The 18,262-nt window shown below is 35.8% G+C and overlaps 1 protein-coding gene across 1 annotated transcript; it reads left to right on the top strand.

Moving 5' to 3' along the window:
* Positions 1-101: 101 nt before the first annotated feature.
* Positions 102-15,155, top strand: LOC103979563 (uncharacterized). Its single transcript, XM_065137660.1, has 13 exons — positions 102-354; positions 822-943; positions 1,028-1,161; positions 4,269-4,431; positions 6,448-6,491; positions 6,613-6,667; positions 6,791-6,824; positions 6,935-7,167; positions 11,530-11,784; positions 12,052-12,153; positions 12,281-12,331; positions 13,830-13,911; positions 14,515-15,155. The coding sequence occupies exons 1-13, from the start codon at positions 201-203 to the stop codon at positions 14,658-14,660; spliced, it is 1,575 nt and encodes a 524-aa protein (XP_064993732.1). The 5' UTR covers positions 102-200; the 3' UTR covers positions 14,661-15,155.
* Positions 15,156-18,262: the final 3,107 nt, after the last annotated feature.

Genomic DNA, 18,262 nt, shown 5'->3' with positions numbered 1-18,262 from the left:
ATCACAATCTGGCCGCACGGAATCTAATGCCGACAGCTCAGCCGTCTTCGAGTTCCCTTATAAGTCTGCCGCAGTTGCGAAAAGAATGCACACCAGCGAAACTGAAACGGGGAGAGACGAGGGGCGGAGAGGCGAGAGGAAGGAGCGGCGCTTTTGGAAAGAGAAGGGTAAAGGAGGCGGCGAGAAGGTTCGACGAAGGAATGGAGCCGAAGAAGGGCGTGGACGAGTCATCGTTGGATGAGCTGTTTCTCTACACCACCGTGTGCATCGTCGGGTTTCCCGTCGAGGTCCAGGTTAAGGACGGGTCCCTCTACTCCGGCATCTTGCACACCGCGTGTTTCGAGAAGGATCAGGGTGAGATCTTGATCCTACTTCTTCCGATCGAATTCGGTGGCTTCTTGTATTTGGTATCGATCACGGATCCGATAGGTTGAATATTTTTGCGTATCTGTTGATTTGTCATGCTGTTTGCCCAAATTCGACATTTTAATATTGATAATGCGTCGTTGCTCTCTTTTCCCCTTGTTTGCGTTGTTGCCTTTGACCAATTTCGTGGATCTCATTTGTTAGCGTTTCTAATTATGATCTTAGCACATGTAAAAGTTGTCTTCTTCTTTATTTCTTTCTAGTTCTCGTTTTATTTATCTTGTAATGTGATTGCGTTATGGTGTTGGTGGTTATTATTGGAGAGCTGCTATTGTTTCGCGTAGATCCGTGCTTGTCGTAGTTTGACCAGCCAATGTGACTTGTGGCCCTTCGAGTTTCTTCGAGGTTTTTTTTATTAAAATTGATTTTGCTTGCTGATCTGCTGAATTCTTTAGGTATTGTTTTGAAGAAAGCGAGGAAGATAGGGAATGGGAAATGTGACACAAACTTAGCTTTAGGAGACTTTGTAGATACTCTTGTTATTCTTTCATCTGACCTGGTTCAAGTAGCTGTAAAGGTAAGATCTTTTCCTTGTGGATGATTTTTTTTCTATTATCATTGTTCTCTTATGTCCTTCGGTCATCTGTGCTCTGTTTATCAGGAGTTCCTCCCGCCAGCAGATCATGTTGCTCAGAACAATGCAGAGGTGGTGATTGAATCTGATTTACAAACTTGCAATCGGGATTCTGGAAGGGTGAGGGAAGGGTCCACATGTGAACAAATTTCTGCTTTGAGGTACATGTTGCATATAAAAACCTGATTCTGTTAACTATATAGGTCAGTTGCATAGGCTTGGCTCCCTGCCAATGATCTGCTGTTTTATTAATCATATGTAACAACCATCTTGGAAATCATGTTGCTTCTGGCAAACCAATACTCTTCTTGTTTAATTTTTTTGTGTTGCTACATATCGAGAAATCTGGAAATATATCATTTCACGCTCTATATTATCTTCTACTTTTTCAAGCAGTGTAAGCCTTGACACGATGGTAAAGTTGTTCCTTTTCAATATGGGTGTCGAGTTTGAATTTGGAAAAATCCTCTTATGGGGGTCAGGTTGCATGGATAAATCTTCCCAAGTCCTATGTTTGTGGAAGCTCATGCATTGGGCCACTTGATGATCTTGGATATATTTTCCCCAGTCCCATGTTTGTGCGTGCTCATGCATTGGGCCACTTCATGACCTTACTAATTTTCTTCTAAAGTTTGTATGTTGACTCACAACAATTACAAGTTAAAATATATTTTTCAAAGTAAAGCTAAGAACTTATTCTTGGTTCAGGAGCACAGGTGGAAACATACATTATTGAAACTTGGTAAACAAGAATTTTCATGAGGCAGCTTGGGGAATATAGCTACAATTGGATGAAAGAGATCTTATTGGTTATAACATTGATCCTTTTCTTTTTTAAACAAACGTAATTTCTGCATTTAAAAAGCTTGAAGTTTGAGAAAGAAAGAATAGTGGATATAATGTTAGTACAAAGGATGCTGGCAGCGATTCTCTTTCCATTTTTAATAACTAATATTGTTAGAAGCTAGAGCTTAGCTGACCTAGTTCAACGATATTGTAACCAAGGTTCTATGTTTTGGGTACCGAATCAGTATGCGTTCAGTCCTTGCCAGCATCTTGACACAAAGTGTACCTGTATATACCACGGTACAGAGAAAGGTTAGGGTTAGGAGAAGAGGAGGAGGTGTGGAGGCAAAGGCAGCTGAAAAGAAGAGTAGGGAGGAGGTGGTGGCCGACAAGGAAGTGGATGAGGAGTAGAGAAGTACCCAAATGGACAGGTGGGCTGGGGGCAGCAGACAATGTGAGAAGGGGAACACGATAGAAAGAGAGAGATTGGATTAGGGGGCTGGGGTTTACTAAGGTTTCTTATCAGGGTTATTTGTTTTTCAAATGAACCAAGCGGTAAGCCTTGTATTGCATGTGGACCACTCAAAATTGGATGATTTGGATGTACTGTCTGGTACAGCAATCTCGATGAAACATTAACCTTGATCGTTATCATGTCGTAAGTTGCTAACTAAGAAAGTCTACCATGGAAATGAAACAAATTTATAAATCAGTTACCTACTAGAGTGTTGAACTTCCTTATAAGAAAGCTAAACCTTTGTTATAAGGTTAAAACCCAGGAAGTGTGTACTTTGATTTATCCTCTCCTGTCATTCTGGTAATATTTATCTTTTTATTTTTTGCTTGATGGTTTAAATATAAATATATGATGACGTAAATTAGAGATCTTTTCATTTGAATAATGATGTTCAATGGTCATAAAACTCTGTTGACACAGCAAAAAGATATTAAAATTATATCTTTTTAATTGTAAATTTCTGAATTCCTTGGATTTTTGGGCTTAGAATTGATGAGGGTGAGCCTTGCGACTTGAGTAACTAGAATTGGTCACGGAAACTTACAGGGATGAAACTGCATTTATTCTCCTGAGATATTGCATTGGCAGGAGCCTAACATATTATGCCATTTTACCATCAGGCTTAGAAGTTGGTGAGAACAAGTCCATTGCGTGGTACTGAAAAACATTTTTCAATAGGTATTCTGATGTCAGAAGAATGGAAACTGTTTCCTTGAAATTTGATGAGCTTGGTCTGAAGCTTTTGAAAGTCAAAATGAATAGTTTGAGCGTTGTTTGAATTTCAAGTAATAGAGCTCAAATATGTCATCTTCTGGACTTTAGCTGATGTGAAGTGTTCTTTTAAGGATTCTTTTAAACTTTTTCTTAGGCTAATTGCACAAAAATGGTAGTTGTTTGAACCTTAGAAAACTTAGAAGAATTATATGGGCAAAGATTAATTCTTTTAAGCTTCTTGTGTGAACAGTTCCCTTGAAACAGAGGATGCCCCTTTATTGAATTAGTTAAGTGATGATTGATATGCTATACTTTAGATATGTAGGGTTCAGGCAACTACTTCCACCCAGATGCATTTTGCTAAATGAATGCCAAAGTTAGATGCACTCAAATTTGCATATGATATATATTATATAAATATGATTCATTTCTTGGTCAAGTTACATGTTTAGAATAAAGGCCTGTCTAATGTATCAGATCTTTATCAAGTCATTTTGCAGTTTATGGCCAAGCCTCCGTAAAAAGCATTTCTTAATTTCAGAAGATGCAACAAACATACACACATATGCACACACACTACGATGGAATAAACAAATATAATTTGGAATGATTGTAGGAACCACTTTGATGATAGTATTGCTTATGTTGTCATTGTCTGTTGAAATTGATAAGTTCCTTGCAAATTATATGATGTTAATCGTTAAGTAACACTCTTAACATAAAATGTCAGAATCGAACCTGAGATTAGTTGTTAGGGTAGTTCATTCAGTGAGAAAAAAATTAACATTTTTATATATGTTATTTTTCTTGATAGCATTTAACTCTTATGGCTACATTGTTGTTTAAACTTGGTGGTGCGACTAATATGTTTAGAGGAAATGTTTTTGCACTTATATGTGCAAGATATAACAATGTTGGCATTTGTGTTCAAAAACCCTATTCTTTAGTTAAGGATGACTAGATTGACCTATCGACAACTTCTCTTTAAACAAGGAAACACATGAAAGGACAAGGCTCTTGGTAAACAACTTTATGCATTTTTTTTGTGCGCCTATTCTTTCAGTTATTCATTGGATGTATGTATCGCAAGTGATCTGTTGGATGCAAATGTTGGGTAAATTATTTTGCTGGATATTTTTGTATTTACACGGTTGTCTGTCATAGACAAGATTATGAATTTCAGTTTGTTGATTCGTCGGCATATTATTGATTGTATGAGGAGAATAATTTCCTGTTGTTTTCATTATTCAGGTGTTTGGACAAAAGTGAAGAAAGTGAACCTCTTTCATTAACAAATGATGAAGAACATGTTATAGTGAATGAGATGACTGATGTAGGTAAATTTCCAGACAAGGCTTTAGATAATATGCATGAAACTGGAGGTGCAAGACAAGATGAGATATCTTTAGAAAAGGTAAACTTAGTTGCATCGATTTTGCTACTATGTTAAGTTGATTTTTGAAGCTTGTGATGAATTTATGTAGAGTTTGTGTAAGTTTCACTAGAACTGTGCTTTATACTGAATTCACCCACAAAGAGAAGATACGAGGTTTGTTTAATTCCTAATTTTATATTATGTAGAGCATGAATTTCCCTTATTTGACACTTTTTAGTATTTATGGATGCCAATAAAGCATTTTACAAGGTGTAACACAATGATCATTTGTTGTGTCTGCTGCTTTGAGTAATAGAGCAGGATAACTGGTATAAGCTATAAAAGTTCTATTCACAACAGTTGGGATCTTTTTCTCCATTTAGATGAGGCCAACTTACTTAAAAGTTAAAGGTCATTATGTTATTTCTCTCATAATTTTATCAAGTCATCTTTGGTCTTCCTTCCCCTCTCTTGATACTGGTAATTTGGACTGGCTGCCTCTTTTTCAGTGTATGCATTTTACAGTCTGTTTTGAACATGTATGAACCACCTGGCATCTATTCCTGTTGATCATGGATGCGACCAATTATACAATCCTTGTCAGTAGTTGTAAGTTGTAACATTGACCATTTATCTTGCAGGGCTTGTCGTTTAGCTATTAAGACATTCTTTTTGATTGTTGAGCTTAGTGCTGGTACGATCATCTATCTTTTGGCATAATATATTCTGGGTGTTGAGGTAATTACCAAGGATTCATATTGCTCATCACATGTAAAACACTTGTGCCACCTAGAGATGGATTTCAGGGTACTTCTTTTCAGGGTTTTGAATCCTGTACCGTATCAGTGTATCAATCAGCTGTTAGTACAGTACGTACCGAGCTATACCAAGCATACCAACACATAGTACACTAAGGTGTACCGATGTACCACCCATACCGGTCCTCTATCAGACCGGTATGTACCGCCAGTACCGAGCGGTATGGTACGACGGTATTGCAAACCATGCTTCTATTGGTATTCATGTTGGGCTTATGGTATAGTTGTTGTTGGATATTGGTATGCATGAGACAAATTTTCCTTTCTAGTTTGATGCTTATTCTCTTTACCTTGGAGTGGTGGTTCTTGGAAACTCAAAACAGTTTTCTCCTTATGTTAAGGCTTATTGTTAGCTGCAGTAGTAGCAGTTGGTTTTCCTCACTGTACATGCAGGTCCATGAATACTCCTCGAAGCTTTCTTGGTGCACGAGGAAAGTGAGATAAAGATAACTGTACATGCTTGTTTTGGGTAATAGCAAGCCTAGAAGCCTATGGATTTTTCATTGAGTTTCAGACTTGTATTTTTTAGCATTATGAATTGGCTGTGCTAGGCACCTACTGAAAACATGGTTTGTTTTCCCTGGATTGTCCTGTAGGTTAAAATTACTGCTTCTGAGAAAGAAAAAGAGGGAGTTCAATGTAAGCGCACTAGGAATAAGACATAAATGTATTAATTCATAGGAGATTTAGTAAATTATTAGTATCTCATTTAGTTAAATTATTAGTGTGTCACTTAAGTTAGTTGCTTTTATAAGCCATGGGTACCACCAAACTTCATTGATAAGAGCAATGAGATTTACTCACTTTCTAACACATAAATAATTTTGGACTTCAATCAAAGTAAGAATTATGGCTCTTACATTATCAGATATTGAAACTGGAGGTCGAGCTTGGTACAATGGTAATGTTGCTCCATTGTAACCTATAATATCAGGTTCGAGTCACAAAAATAATATTGTCTGATACTGATGCAACCTTGATTTGTTTCTCTACTGCCCTAGCTTGTTAGTTGCTATTAATTTCAATCCATTATACGTTCTGAACTTTAGTAACATCCTTTTCTTCAGTTAAGTGAAAATGATGTTATTACAAAGGTATGGTTTAAATTAAATGTAGTTGGCTTTGATGAAATATAATTGCCTCTTTCTATAGAAAGTCACATCTTCTAGGTTGTTCTCCACATATTATGGGCTTCATGGAGGGTTTTGCACTGATTCTTGTGCTTCTGACAATACAGGTTGAAGAACATTCTTTTATACCAGCTATTTCACTTCAGCAAAGGTAAGACTTGAAGTCAAATGATCTACATGGTTTCTATGTTCTGCTATACTAACTATAATTATTTGCTTCACTGTATTCTATACTCTCATTTGGCTACCCTGAACTCACCACTCTGCTGCAGACAGGTCATAGGGTGCAAACCGGAGGGAGAAAAGCATTGTGATCCTGTTGAAGAGGTCTCTTAGTGAACACTTAAGTTGAACAAGACATTCATTTTTTAAACTTCATTTTGTTCAATGAATTATGTTTGTTTATTTGTTAATATTCAGTTTATGTTTTTGTGATCTCTTTACATGCAGATGGCACAAGAAGTTCACCATTTGAGTCCCAACTGTAAGTCAAATGTTCTCCTTGAAAACAATAGTATCCGCATCGATACGTAACTGAATCTGTAGACATTTTTGGAGTAGTTGTTAAATTATTAGCCCTAAATTCTCTTTCAGCAAATGCAAATGGTTCAAGATTGAATAGTTCTGCTGCTATGCCTGTCCAACTGATGCGTCTAGAGGGCAAAGATTCCACTTCAACAAACATTTCACTATCAGATGCTAGAACTTCAGCTTGTACTGCTACCCCTTTGGTTTCACATATTACAACCTCTTCATGCCCTGTTAGATCAGCCTTATCTGATGCATCAATTCCTAAAAAGAGCAAAGCTGGAAGTATTACTGCCAAGGTAATGTCCACTTTCGTACAGAGATTTACTTGTTTGCTACTTACCATGCTAATACAAATGTTCTTCTAATGTGTCTTTTGGTGTCCAGAAACAATCAGCCCTTGCTGCTAGAATTTTGTAGTTTTTATTCTCATGTGATGAGTTCTTGGATTAACTTTTTAGAAAATCTCCCTGTATTCTGCTACATGCTTAGAAACAAACTGACGAGCATATCAGAATGAACTGATTTTCTGATGATCACAAAACAAAAGGAACTGCAGAGCAGGGATTCTGATGTTATAGAAGCAAAGGTTATTGGATTCATCTATAAGATCAATTCATCCATGACAGAACTGAAATATATATATAAAAAAAAATGACTGAACAGAGAGTCTTCATCCGCTCAATGCAGTTTACGACAATTTGACTTATGAAACATGCATTGATAATTTTAATTTTCTATGTTCATATCTATTGTGGGTTAGCGGTTTAAATAGGCTCTTGGACGCTTGTTTAGGTGCTCAGGCAAGACGAGGCCCGAGCGCCTCAAGGGTGGATAAGGCGGCGCACTTCAACGAGGCGCCACCTGGGCGTGCGCCGCTTGGGTGCTCGCTTGAACCCAAGCGCTGGGCGCCTCGGACGAGCGCCCTGTTTAAATGAAGCAATCGAATCAAACTTTTTAAGTCTGGTTCGGTTCAACAGTGATTAGTTGGTTCGATTGAACCAAATAACCACTTTCTTACCCGCAAAAGCCACCTTCGCATGCTCGCGTGACCCCGAGCCGTCAACCCTAGTGCTGCTTTTGCCTCCACCACCGACGCTTTCTTCTACTGCCTCTGTCGCAAATGCAGCGGATTGAGGCTTCCTTTGTTGCCGATGGATGGGCAGGTTCGATGGCCTAGCCTTTGTCGTTGCTTCCGTGTGCAGTTACTTCCACCGTCAAGGGAGAGGACCGCGGCTTCCTCTGCCATCGACGGACACCTTTGAAACTTCCTCCACCCACGACGTTGCCATTTGCAACCTTCGACACTATCACTACTAGCATCTGCAGCTTCCTCTGTTGTCGTAGTTGTCATACGTAGCTTCCTCCATCGTTGTTACTGTTGTCCATAGCTTTCTCTCTCGTCGCCACTGTCATCTGAAAGTTTCTTCGTCATCGCTGCCCTCTCCTTCCCTATTTTCTATTGTCGGTGACACTTTTCTCCCCCTCTATTATTGTTAACAATTATTTTCTCCTCCTCTAGCTACTGCTAATAGTAAATAATATACTATTAATAGTAGATTGTTAACTATTGTACAAAGCAATCTCTATTTAGATTGATAATATACTTTTTAGATTTTAACACTGCTAATCTTTATTTATTTAAAATTATTATTGGGGTTTTAGGATTAATGATAAGTGTGCAAAGCAATTCAGAAGATTCTTCAAAAAATTCAAGAAAGGATCTTGCTTGGGATACAATTATCTAAAAGATTCTAAAGATCTTAATGTCGTTACTTGCATCTTTTGTGATAAAGACTACCAGAGGTGGTATTTTTCATGTAAAATAACATTTAGTAGAAAATTTCAAGAATGCATTAGCGTGTAAGAAGTGTCCACCTGATGTAAAAGAATAGCTACTAACTTATATGACAAAAAAAAAGATATAGAAGAATGAATCTTATGAGATTTTACCAAAGGATAGTGTTGAACATATAAGAGATGATGATGAAGATTATTCTGAAAGTGTAAATCCAAGTGAGAAAAAAGTATATGACAGAAAAGAAAAAGAAGCCATTGTTATTAAGAAGGGTAAAAAGGGACCGATGGACTTATATATGTATCAAGAATTATGGAAGCAACAAGGGCAAGCAGGAGCAAAATTAGGACAAATAAATATAAGTGATGCTTGTAATAAGAAAATAAAGGGAAGACTAATTCATCACATTGCTCGCTTCTTTTATTAGGCTAACATTCCCCTTAGTATAACTCGTTTAGACAGTTTTAAGGAGATGATTGAAGCTATTGGAAGATATTGTGAAGAATTAAAACCTCCAAATTATTATGAAATACGAGTTTCATTACTTAAAAAAGAGTTGGATTATACAAATGACTTATTAAAGGGCCACAAAGAATCATGGGTAAAGCATGGTTGGTCTATTATGTTAGATGCTTGGACTGATAGGAGACATAAGAGTATAATTAATTTTATGGTCAAGTGTTCTTTATGAATCATCTTTGTGAAGTCAATAGATGCATCATCTTTTATGAAATATGACGAAAAGATATATGGTTTGTTTGATAAGTTTGTGGAAGAAATTGGTGAATAAAATGTTGTCTAAATTATAACCGACAATGAAAGCAATTATATGTTAGCTAGTAAGATTTATCTTTTGAATTTTTTAATCTTTTAATTAATTTATCTTTAATTTGAATGTAAGAAATATGTGACTCCTAAATCTTATCAATTTTATTATCCTTTGTTTTAGGTAAATTACTTGAAGCAAAAAGACCACTTATATTGGACTTTATGTGTGACACATTACATTAATTTAATGTTGGAGGATATTTAAAATATTTTTGAAATTAAGAAGACTTTAGAAATGATAATCTTTATCGTTGGATTTCTCTATAATCATATTGAGGCTTTGAATATGATGAGAGAATTCACAGACAACAAGGAATTTGTTAGATATGATGTCACCCAATTTGTAACTTGACATTACAGAGCGTGTATTGTCAAAAATATAACTTGAGAAACATGTTTACCTCGGAGAAATGAGTGACAAGCAAATGGGTAAAAGAAGCGAAAGCCAAGAGGGCCAGTGATATCATCTTAATGTCATCCTTTTGGAATCTTGTAGTTTATATATTAAAGGTAATGGACCCTCTTGTTCGAGTCCTTTGGTTGGCGAATAATGAAAATAAGCCTACAATGAGATATATTTATGAGGTTATGAATAGAGCAAAGGAGATGATTCAAAAGTATTTTTATGGAAAAGAAGAAAAGTATAAGAAAATATTTACAATAATTGATAAAAGATATAATTGTCAACTTAATCATTCATTACATGTAGCATGATATTATTTGAACCCAGAATTCCTTTATAAGAACACCTCCGTTGGGTTTGATGCAGAAATTGTAAATGGGTTATATCAGTGTATTATAAGATTGATTCCAAACCTTAAGGTGTAAGATAAGATCATACGTGAATTATCTTTATATAAGAATGTCGATAGTCTTTTGAAATTCTAATGATAGTTCGATCTAGGACAATTACGTCCCTAGGTATTAATAAATTGATATAATTAATTTCATCTATAGTATGTTATTGGTAATAATTAAATAAATTTTATAGCTGAATGGTGGAATCTATTTGAACGAACTTGTAGCAATTGATTATCAAAATTCTTAGTTTGACATGTAGTACTACGGGTTGTGAGCGAAACTGTAGTATCTTTGAGCGTGTAAGGATCATAGAATATTTTTAATTTAATTAATCTATTCTTTTTTAATAGATGTATTGATATATTTTCAAATTATATGACATGATAGATTCACACAAAGAGAAAAAATCGATTAAAGCATCAACGATTACATGATCTTATTTATATAAATTATAATCAAGCATTGAAGGCTTGTCATGATTTGCGAAGTAGTATTGATCCATTCTCATTACAAGACATTGATGATTCAAATGAGTGGTTGGTGGGAAAAATATGTGCAAACTTGTAATATGCCAAATATAAGCTTATATTTGAAGATAATAACTTGACATGGAGAGTTGCTGCAAAGTGCCTAAGTTGTTAGAGAATTACAGACATATACAAGACAGATGATAGAGGAAAAAATGAGTGCAAAAGCTTTAAGCTCATCTCTTGCCACTGTTGAAGAGGAGGAAACATATTTTGATGAAGATGGACGAGAGGAAGAGAAGGATGATGATATGTTTGATAATGACGAAGTTGACTATGATGAAGAATGAATTTAATGCAAAACTTTACTGTTTTAAGCTTTTTGAAATTTTTGTTATTAGAAGATGGATAATATGACTTTGCACCTTAGATCTTTTTAATTTAACGTCGTATTTTTATTTATATAATTATATTTATTAATTAATTTTTTTTTTATATTTTAATATTTCAGAGCGTCTCGCTTCGCTTGGGCTAGCTCTTAGTGCCTCGGGCATTTTGGGATCTTGGCGCCTAGTACTTTTTAAATCATTGTTGTGGGTGTTAAACCGTATTTCGAATTATATACCAGATCTAATCATGTTTGATCCTAGGGTTTGAAATGCTATTTTGTTGACCTGCCTACTTTAGTTACCTTCTTTTTCATGTTCTTGTAGGATATTTCTTATGATTATTGTCTAACTGCTTTTTTTTTCAACATAATATTACAGGAATCGAAGCTGAATCCAAGTGCAAAAATTTTCACACCATCAGTGACAAATTTAAGACCATTACCTACAGCTGTGCCTAATATTGTGAGCCCAAGCCAAATGTTGAACAATCTTCCTGTAATGCCTATTGCTGCTTCGCAATTAGGAACTGAAATGAGTTCTCTGGCAAGTCATGTCACAGTACCAAGTAAATTGGTCCCATACAATAACATAATTGCCACGCACACTGGACTGGGAACTCATTATTCTCGACCTGTATGTTCCTTTAATGCTTTCTGAATATTAGATGCTTTTTTTTGCAATTGCATGTTCATTGAATTGATTGTTCTGCCTTTTCTTCTTCTACATTTCACTATGTTTGATTGTTTTATATAATAACTTTCTAGGATAGGCTTCATCTGCTTAACTTTTAGAACCCACAAACTCATTTAATGCTATATTCTGCTTTAATCCTGATTTTTCAGAACCCTTGGGCTTATATATATTTTTCTTGTGTTTTTTTGTTCCTTGTTCTTTGTACAGGTTCTGGGGCATGCTAGCATTCGACAATTACCCATTAGAATGAATGGTCAATATCATCCTCTTCAAGCAGGGCATTTCTATTCAAATCCACATTCCCAGATGGTAAGTCATCAGTACTTCTCATACTTTTTATTTAATATTTTACAATTTTTTGTGCAACATATCAGAAGTATTTAGTATTTACTTCTGAAATTGAATTGCTATAACCATGTTGGAATTTTAAATACAGTTAATGGTTGGACAATTAAGTCAGCCTGCATATGTGCATCCGGTTTCTCAGGTAATAATTCTTCTCAGCATTATATTTAAATCCTTGTGTTGTTCCTTATGTGCTTGCCTTTGTTGCTACCTACTCTTTATGGAATCCTGAAACATGTGCCTACCTTGTCTGCTTGGCATCATAATATCTTTTATAGTTTGGGGCCTTGGGCACACTGTGATGAGATCAATGAATGTGGCTATATCAAAATGGATTAGCATAAGCTTCTAGGCCACTTATTTTGAGATAAAATGTGCACATCAACCATGACATCAACTCCTGAACCACATGGTCAACCTTCAAACGTCTTTTATCTCAATTTAATTACAAATAGGGCACACTGTCACATTCTTTGAGACCCTTTAATTTGTATCTTTGTGCTTAATGCCCCTTAGAAATTTTCATCGTCGAACTATTAGACATTGATCAAACTGGCGATGAGCACTTATGTTTAATATTTTGTGGATCTCTGTTCTTTAGTTATTTGTAAAGTGAGTGAAGACATCTTAATTCGAATAACTGCCACCTGCTACAGTTTCCACCATATGCTATAGTACTCGATTCCTATGGTGAATCTGTTTTCCTGTTATGAACTTTAGGTTATTTAAAATGAGGTCTTACGATATATATTGTTTGCTGATTATATTGTTTTATGCAAAGAGAAACATTGGAATGGAAGGTACCAGAGAAGATTTGTAGTAAGAAGGTCAAATATATAAGCACACCTTTGGTAAGACTAAGAGAAGATTGGAAATATAGTTGAATATATGAGCTAGAAGTTTCAAATTCTATAAACTTAATTTTGTGGTTTATTACTTAACGGGAAGGGCAGATTGTAGAAAAATATTGTTTATAAAATTGAAACATGATAGATAAAGGGAAAGTGATGTGTCATATTATGATTGCTGAGTGCTCCTTAAGATAAATTTTATAAGATTCTCAAAGACTGTCTATGTTGCTTGGGTATGGATCCAAAGAATCATGTGTGACATGGGAGACCATAGAAGCCGTTAGATTCAACATTACTGGTATTTCTTGCTTAATTTTAGTTACAGAACTTAAATTTGATTCTGAAGCAATTTATTTTTCAATGGTTTTTCCTAATTGAATCTCACTCATTTTGATTCTGAAGCAATTTATTTTTCAATGGTTTTATGCTAAAATTTCCAAGGTATAATTCACTGATATTAAGGCTGTTACGTGTTTTCCCGAATTGACCAAACTTACATATTTCTCAAGTTGCTACACTCCGAAAATGAATGTGAATCAGGATATATGGTAGACATGGTTCGTCTTACTGGGTCTTTAGCAACTAAGTGATTGAGGTGTATACTTGTAAACGTTTTCTAACCACCATGTCTTAGGCCTAAACTCTGACATTTCACAGCCAACATAATTTTGAGTTTTTGTGGTTCTGATGTATCTCCATTTAGATTGTTTTTACCAGTGATTTATTATGACATCACGTTTCAGTCATCACTTTTGCCTTTTGATTTGATTAATGCTTTTTTGCTTGAAGGATGTGATTCAACGAACACCAGTTATGCCACAAGGACAACCACACCCTCTATTGGCTCAAGCAAATGCACCAAAGTTTCAAGGTACTTTCTTCATTATCAATCATCATTTTGTAGTATTAGTGAGGGGTTTTGTTCATTATCAATCATCCTATTGTAGTGTAAGTGACGGGTTTTGTTCTCCAATTATTTACATGCAACATACAAGGATTTATGTTTCTTAGAACCGGGGGGAACAACAATCAACCAAAAGAATAGATGAAATATACATTTTGGAGCCTGGTAGTCTTAATTTTTTGCATAAATGACAAGATATTGTTCTCCTGAGGTTAGTGGCAATTATGATGTCTTATATTTTCAAACTACTGGAGAACAAAAACTGAAGATAAAAACCAAAATGTTGTTAGTTTGCTGTTGTCTGATGCACAGTAATAGTTTATGGCCTGTTAATTTGACTGAATTGTTGAATACTCAGGTGCTTTATTATATATAACTTTAAAGGTTGGTACATATATTTATGAGGAGCAATACATGCTGTTAATATCTAATTTATAGCTTTAATGAATATGATTGATGTCTTGAGATCTGAACCAAAGTTTCAGAGCTTCTGAATTGTCTTCTTATTTATGTCTGCTTTCTTCTTTATGAGAAGAAATTTTTGCTTATATGATATGCACATCATTGTAGGTGCTACAGCCCTGGCTGCGGCTCCACCCGTTGTTGCAGGTGGAATTCAGACTATTGTGGCGCCACCCCATGCTCCATTCTCACAGCCCTTCGCTGCCATCCAACCAATCGTAGTCCCTGGTGGCAATGGTTATTTCTACCACTAAATCCTTGTGATCTCTTTTCTGGATCCTGGAATCTGCAAATCAATTTTGATGAGTTCATTCAATTCTTTGCCTAGCATGGTAAATAATGATGCAGAATTGAAGATTGCCCTTTCAACTTGCTATAGTGGTTTCTGAAGTTATTTTCCTTAGGAAACCGTCTGTTTTTGTTCCTCTTATATCAAAGAAGAAAGCGAGTCAATCACATGTTGAATCTTTCTGGAAGGTTTCTTTTTTTCTTTTTTGAGGAAAAGAGTATAGTGTATATTGGAACAAGCCATGATAGATGAGAGGGAGGAGGAAATGATTTTGTTCTACAAGAAGTGGCTTCTAACTGAGACAAGCTACCAAAGGTCACAGTTCTAGTGATTACCGACTTGACAAAAGTATTCTTTTTCTTTTTCTTTCCCTCAAATTATCTGCATTTGCTTGGTCATTTTTTGAACTGGATGGTAAGAAGTTGTAGCTGGAGAAGAAGAAAATGTTAAATTTTATGCATCTTGGATTCTAGCTGCGGCACTGACAAAGTATTCCTTTTCTTTTGTTTCCCCTCGAATTATCTGCATTTGCTTGTCATATTCTGAACTGGATGGTAAGAAGTTGCAGCGGAAATAAAGAAGAAGAAATGGTTTCATTCTATGCGTTGTGGATTCTAACTGCGACACCGACCGAGAAAATATTCCTTTTCTTTAGTTTCCCCTCATATCTGCATTTACTTGTCATGTTTTTGAACCGGATGGCAAGAAGTTGCAATGGAAATTGAGAAGAAGAACAACACTACCGAGTGACTTAGCTCATGATTGTGGTAAGTGCCACTTTTGACGTCTATTCTTTAGGTTTTTCAAGTTCATGGCTCTTTGCTTTGATGTATTATGCTACCATACGCAATAATGCATGTGAGATACTCTTTTAGTGTTGCATTTTATCTCTACTGGCATAATAGTGATGACAGATTGAAGTGGATGGATCATGTTATGATGGATTCTGACTCGTTTGGTTTCTCTTCCTACAGGATATGATACGAATCGAAAGAAGGGCATGTCAACAATTGCTGCACGATTAATCACGTCGATCAAAGAAATGTTGATAGTACAAGCAATTTCGGCAGTAGGTAAACAACCATCATCCACAGAGTTGAGTGTAGATAATGACACCCTATCGCAAACCAACGCACCAAACTACTTTGAGATCTAAGCTGTAGGATGAACCCAACTAGTATATAATTTGACATTAATTGGATTAGATTTTGATTTGATCTTCGGTCCACCGTTGAAACGATGGGTTTATGCAATTATGTATACAAATGTAATGTATTTTCAAAATTAAATTATATTTATAATTTAAAATTTAAAATTTATTTTCATTGTAGAATATATTATAAAAATGAAAAATAATAATAAATGTAAAATTTCTCTTGATTATAGAATGAAGTTAAGATCTTCGATGGTAAGAGTACATTAACTAGAAATATAAAAAAGAAGGATGCGAGAGGATGATAGGGGAAAGATCAAATAATGCATGCTTCAAGAAAACATTAGTATTTTTCATTAAATACTCAACCATCAACTTCCAAGGTGTATGAATCCAACACATGTGATTTGTCTATGATATTACTCAACCATCAACTTCCAAGGTGTATGAATCGAACATATGAAATTTGCCTATGATATTACTCAACCATCAACTTCCAAGGTGTATGAATCGAACACATGAGATTTGCCTATGATATTAGTCAACTATCAACTTCCAAGGTGTATGAATCGAACACATGAGATTTGCCTATGATATTATTCAACCATCAACTTCCAAGGTGTATGAATCAAACACATGAGATTTGCCTATGATATTAATCAACTATCAACTTCCAAGGTTTATGAATCAAACACATGAGATTTGCCTATGATATTAGTTAACCATCAACTTCCAAGGTGTATGAATCAAACACATGAGATTTGCCTATGATATTACTCAACCATCAACTTCCAAGGTATATGAATGGAACACATGAGATTTGCCTATGATATTAGTCAACTATCAATTTCTACAAATCAAACACATGAGATTTGCTTAAAGTAGGTCTGCACTTAAAAAGAAAGGTCAAAGTAATTTTTTGCTTACTTGGTGCCATCGTTCCATGAGATTTGCCTATGATATTAGTCAACTATCAACTTCGAAAGTGTACGAATCGAACACATGAGATTTGCCTATGATATTACTCAACCATCAACTTCCAAGGTATATGAATGGAACACATGAGATTTGCCTATGATATTAGTCAACTATCAATTTCTACAAATCAAACACATGAGATTTGCTTAAAGTAGGTCTGCACTTAAAAAGAAAGGTCAAAGTAATTTTTTGCTTACTTGGTGCCATCGTTCCATGAGATTTGCTTATGATATTAGTCAACTATCAACTTCGAAAGTGTACGAATCGAACACATGAGATTTGCCTATGATATTACTCAACCATCGACTTCCAAGGTGTACGAATCGAACATATGAGATTTGCCTATGATATTAGTCAACTATCAGCTTCCAAGGTGTATGAATCAAACACATTAGATTTGCCTATGATATTGTATGAATCAAACACATGAGTTTTGCCTATGATATTAGTCAACTATCAACTTCGAAGGTGTACGAATCGAACACTTGAGATTTGCCTATGATATTACTCAACCATCAACTTTTAAGGTGTATGAATCAAACACATGAGATTTGTCTATGATATTAGTCAACTATCGACTTCTACAAATCATACACATGAGATTTGCTTAAAGTAGGTCTGCACTTAAAAAGAAAGGCCAAAGTAATTTTTTGCTTACTTGGGTGCCATCGTTCCAGCAATAATACACCAATCTAATCAGAAAGTGGTCATCAGGTCCGAAGGTCCATGGCTTGAAGTGGCAATGCAGTCAAGGTCCAATCGGAACATGTTGGGAATGATTGGTGGAACCGGCAACTGGATGAGCCTGTGCTGGAACAGCTTTGGATCCATAACTACAAGAGAAATGGATGGATTAGCTGGAGCCAAAGCTGGTCGAGTCCCATAACTGGAATCTGCAGATGAACCACCAGCTTCGACGAGACAACTTTGTGCCCCATAAATGGTGCATGAAGTTGGATTAGGTTGGACTGGAAGATACTGAACCATTGAACTGGAACAAGCAGCTTGAGTTGTCATGATCCGAATCTATTGCCGGTATAATCCTGAGAAGAACTAGTTTGACTCCCGAGACCGGAAACACAAGTTGGATTAGCTCGAGAGGCAAAGAAGAATCGAGGCCCTTCTGGAACTCACAGCTGAATTAGCTTCAGAAGGAAAAGATTTGTGTTGTGCATACATGCCTGAGCCAATGTTGTGTCTTCTGGTGAAAATTATGCATGCTCTTCACACTTGCATGACTAATGTTCCCAATCTAATTACAAGTGAAAAGAAGGCCATCATATCATTGCATGGGTTACATGAAAACATCACATGTTGAACAAACAATAGCTTCAGCGGAGTGTTTGGTTGTGATTGCTTGCACATTTCACAAAACCTTCCACCTAAAAAAATCCTGACCTTCTAATAGACCACCTAAGTTAATATCTCTGCACCGA

The sequence above is a fragment of the Musa acuminata genome, chromosome BXJ1-3 (assembly GCF_036884655.1).
Source record: "Musa acuminata AAA Group cultivar baxijiao chromosome BXJ1-3, Cavendish_Baxijiao_AAA, whole genome shotgun sequence".
Classification (NCBI taxonomy): Eukaryota; Viridiplantae; Streptophyta; class Magnoliopsida; order Zingiberales; family Musaceae; genus Musa; species Musa acuminata.
Note: the sequence above shows the minus strand (reverse complement) of the source record. Positions and strands in the feature narration are given on the sequence as shown.

What these genes read in the sequence shown, in the direction of transcription:
- LOC103979563 (XM_065137660.1), top strand. Translation starts at nt 201, where the DNA reads ATGGAGCCGAAGAAGGGCGTGGACGAGTCATCGTTGGATGAGCTGTTT. An exon ending in GCTATTTCACTTCAGCAAAG is followed by an intron (nt 6,492 to 6,612) that starts GTAAGACTTGAA and finishes ACTCTGCTGCAG; the next exon opens with ACAGGTCATAGGGTGCAAAC. An exon ending in ATGTGCATCCGGTTTCTCAG is followed by an intron (nt 12,332 to 13,829) that starts GTAATAATTCTT and finishes TTTTGCTTGAAG; the next exon opens with GATGTGATTCAACGAACACC.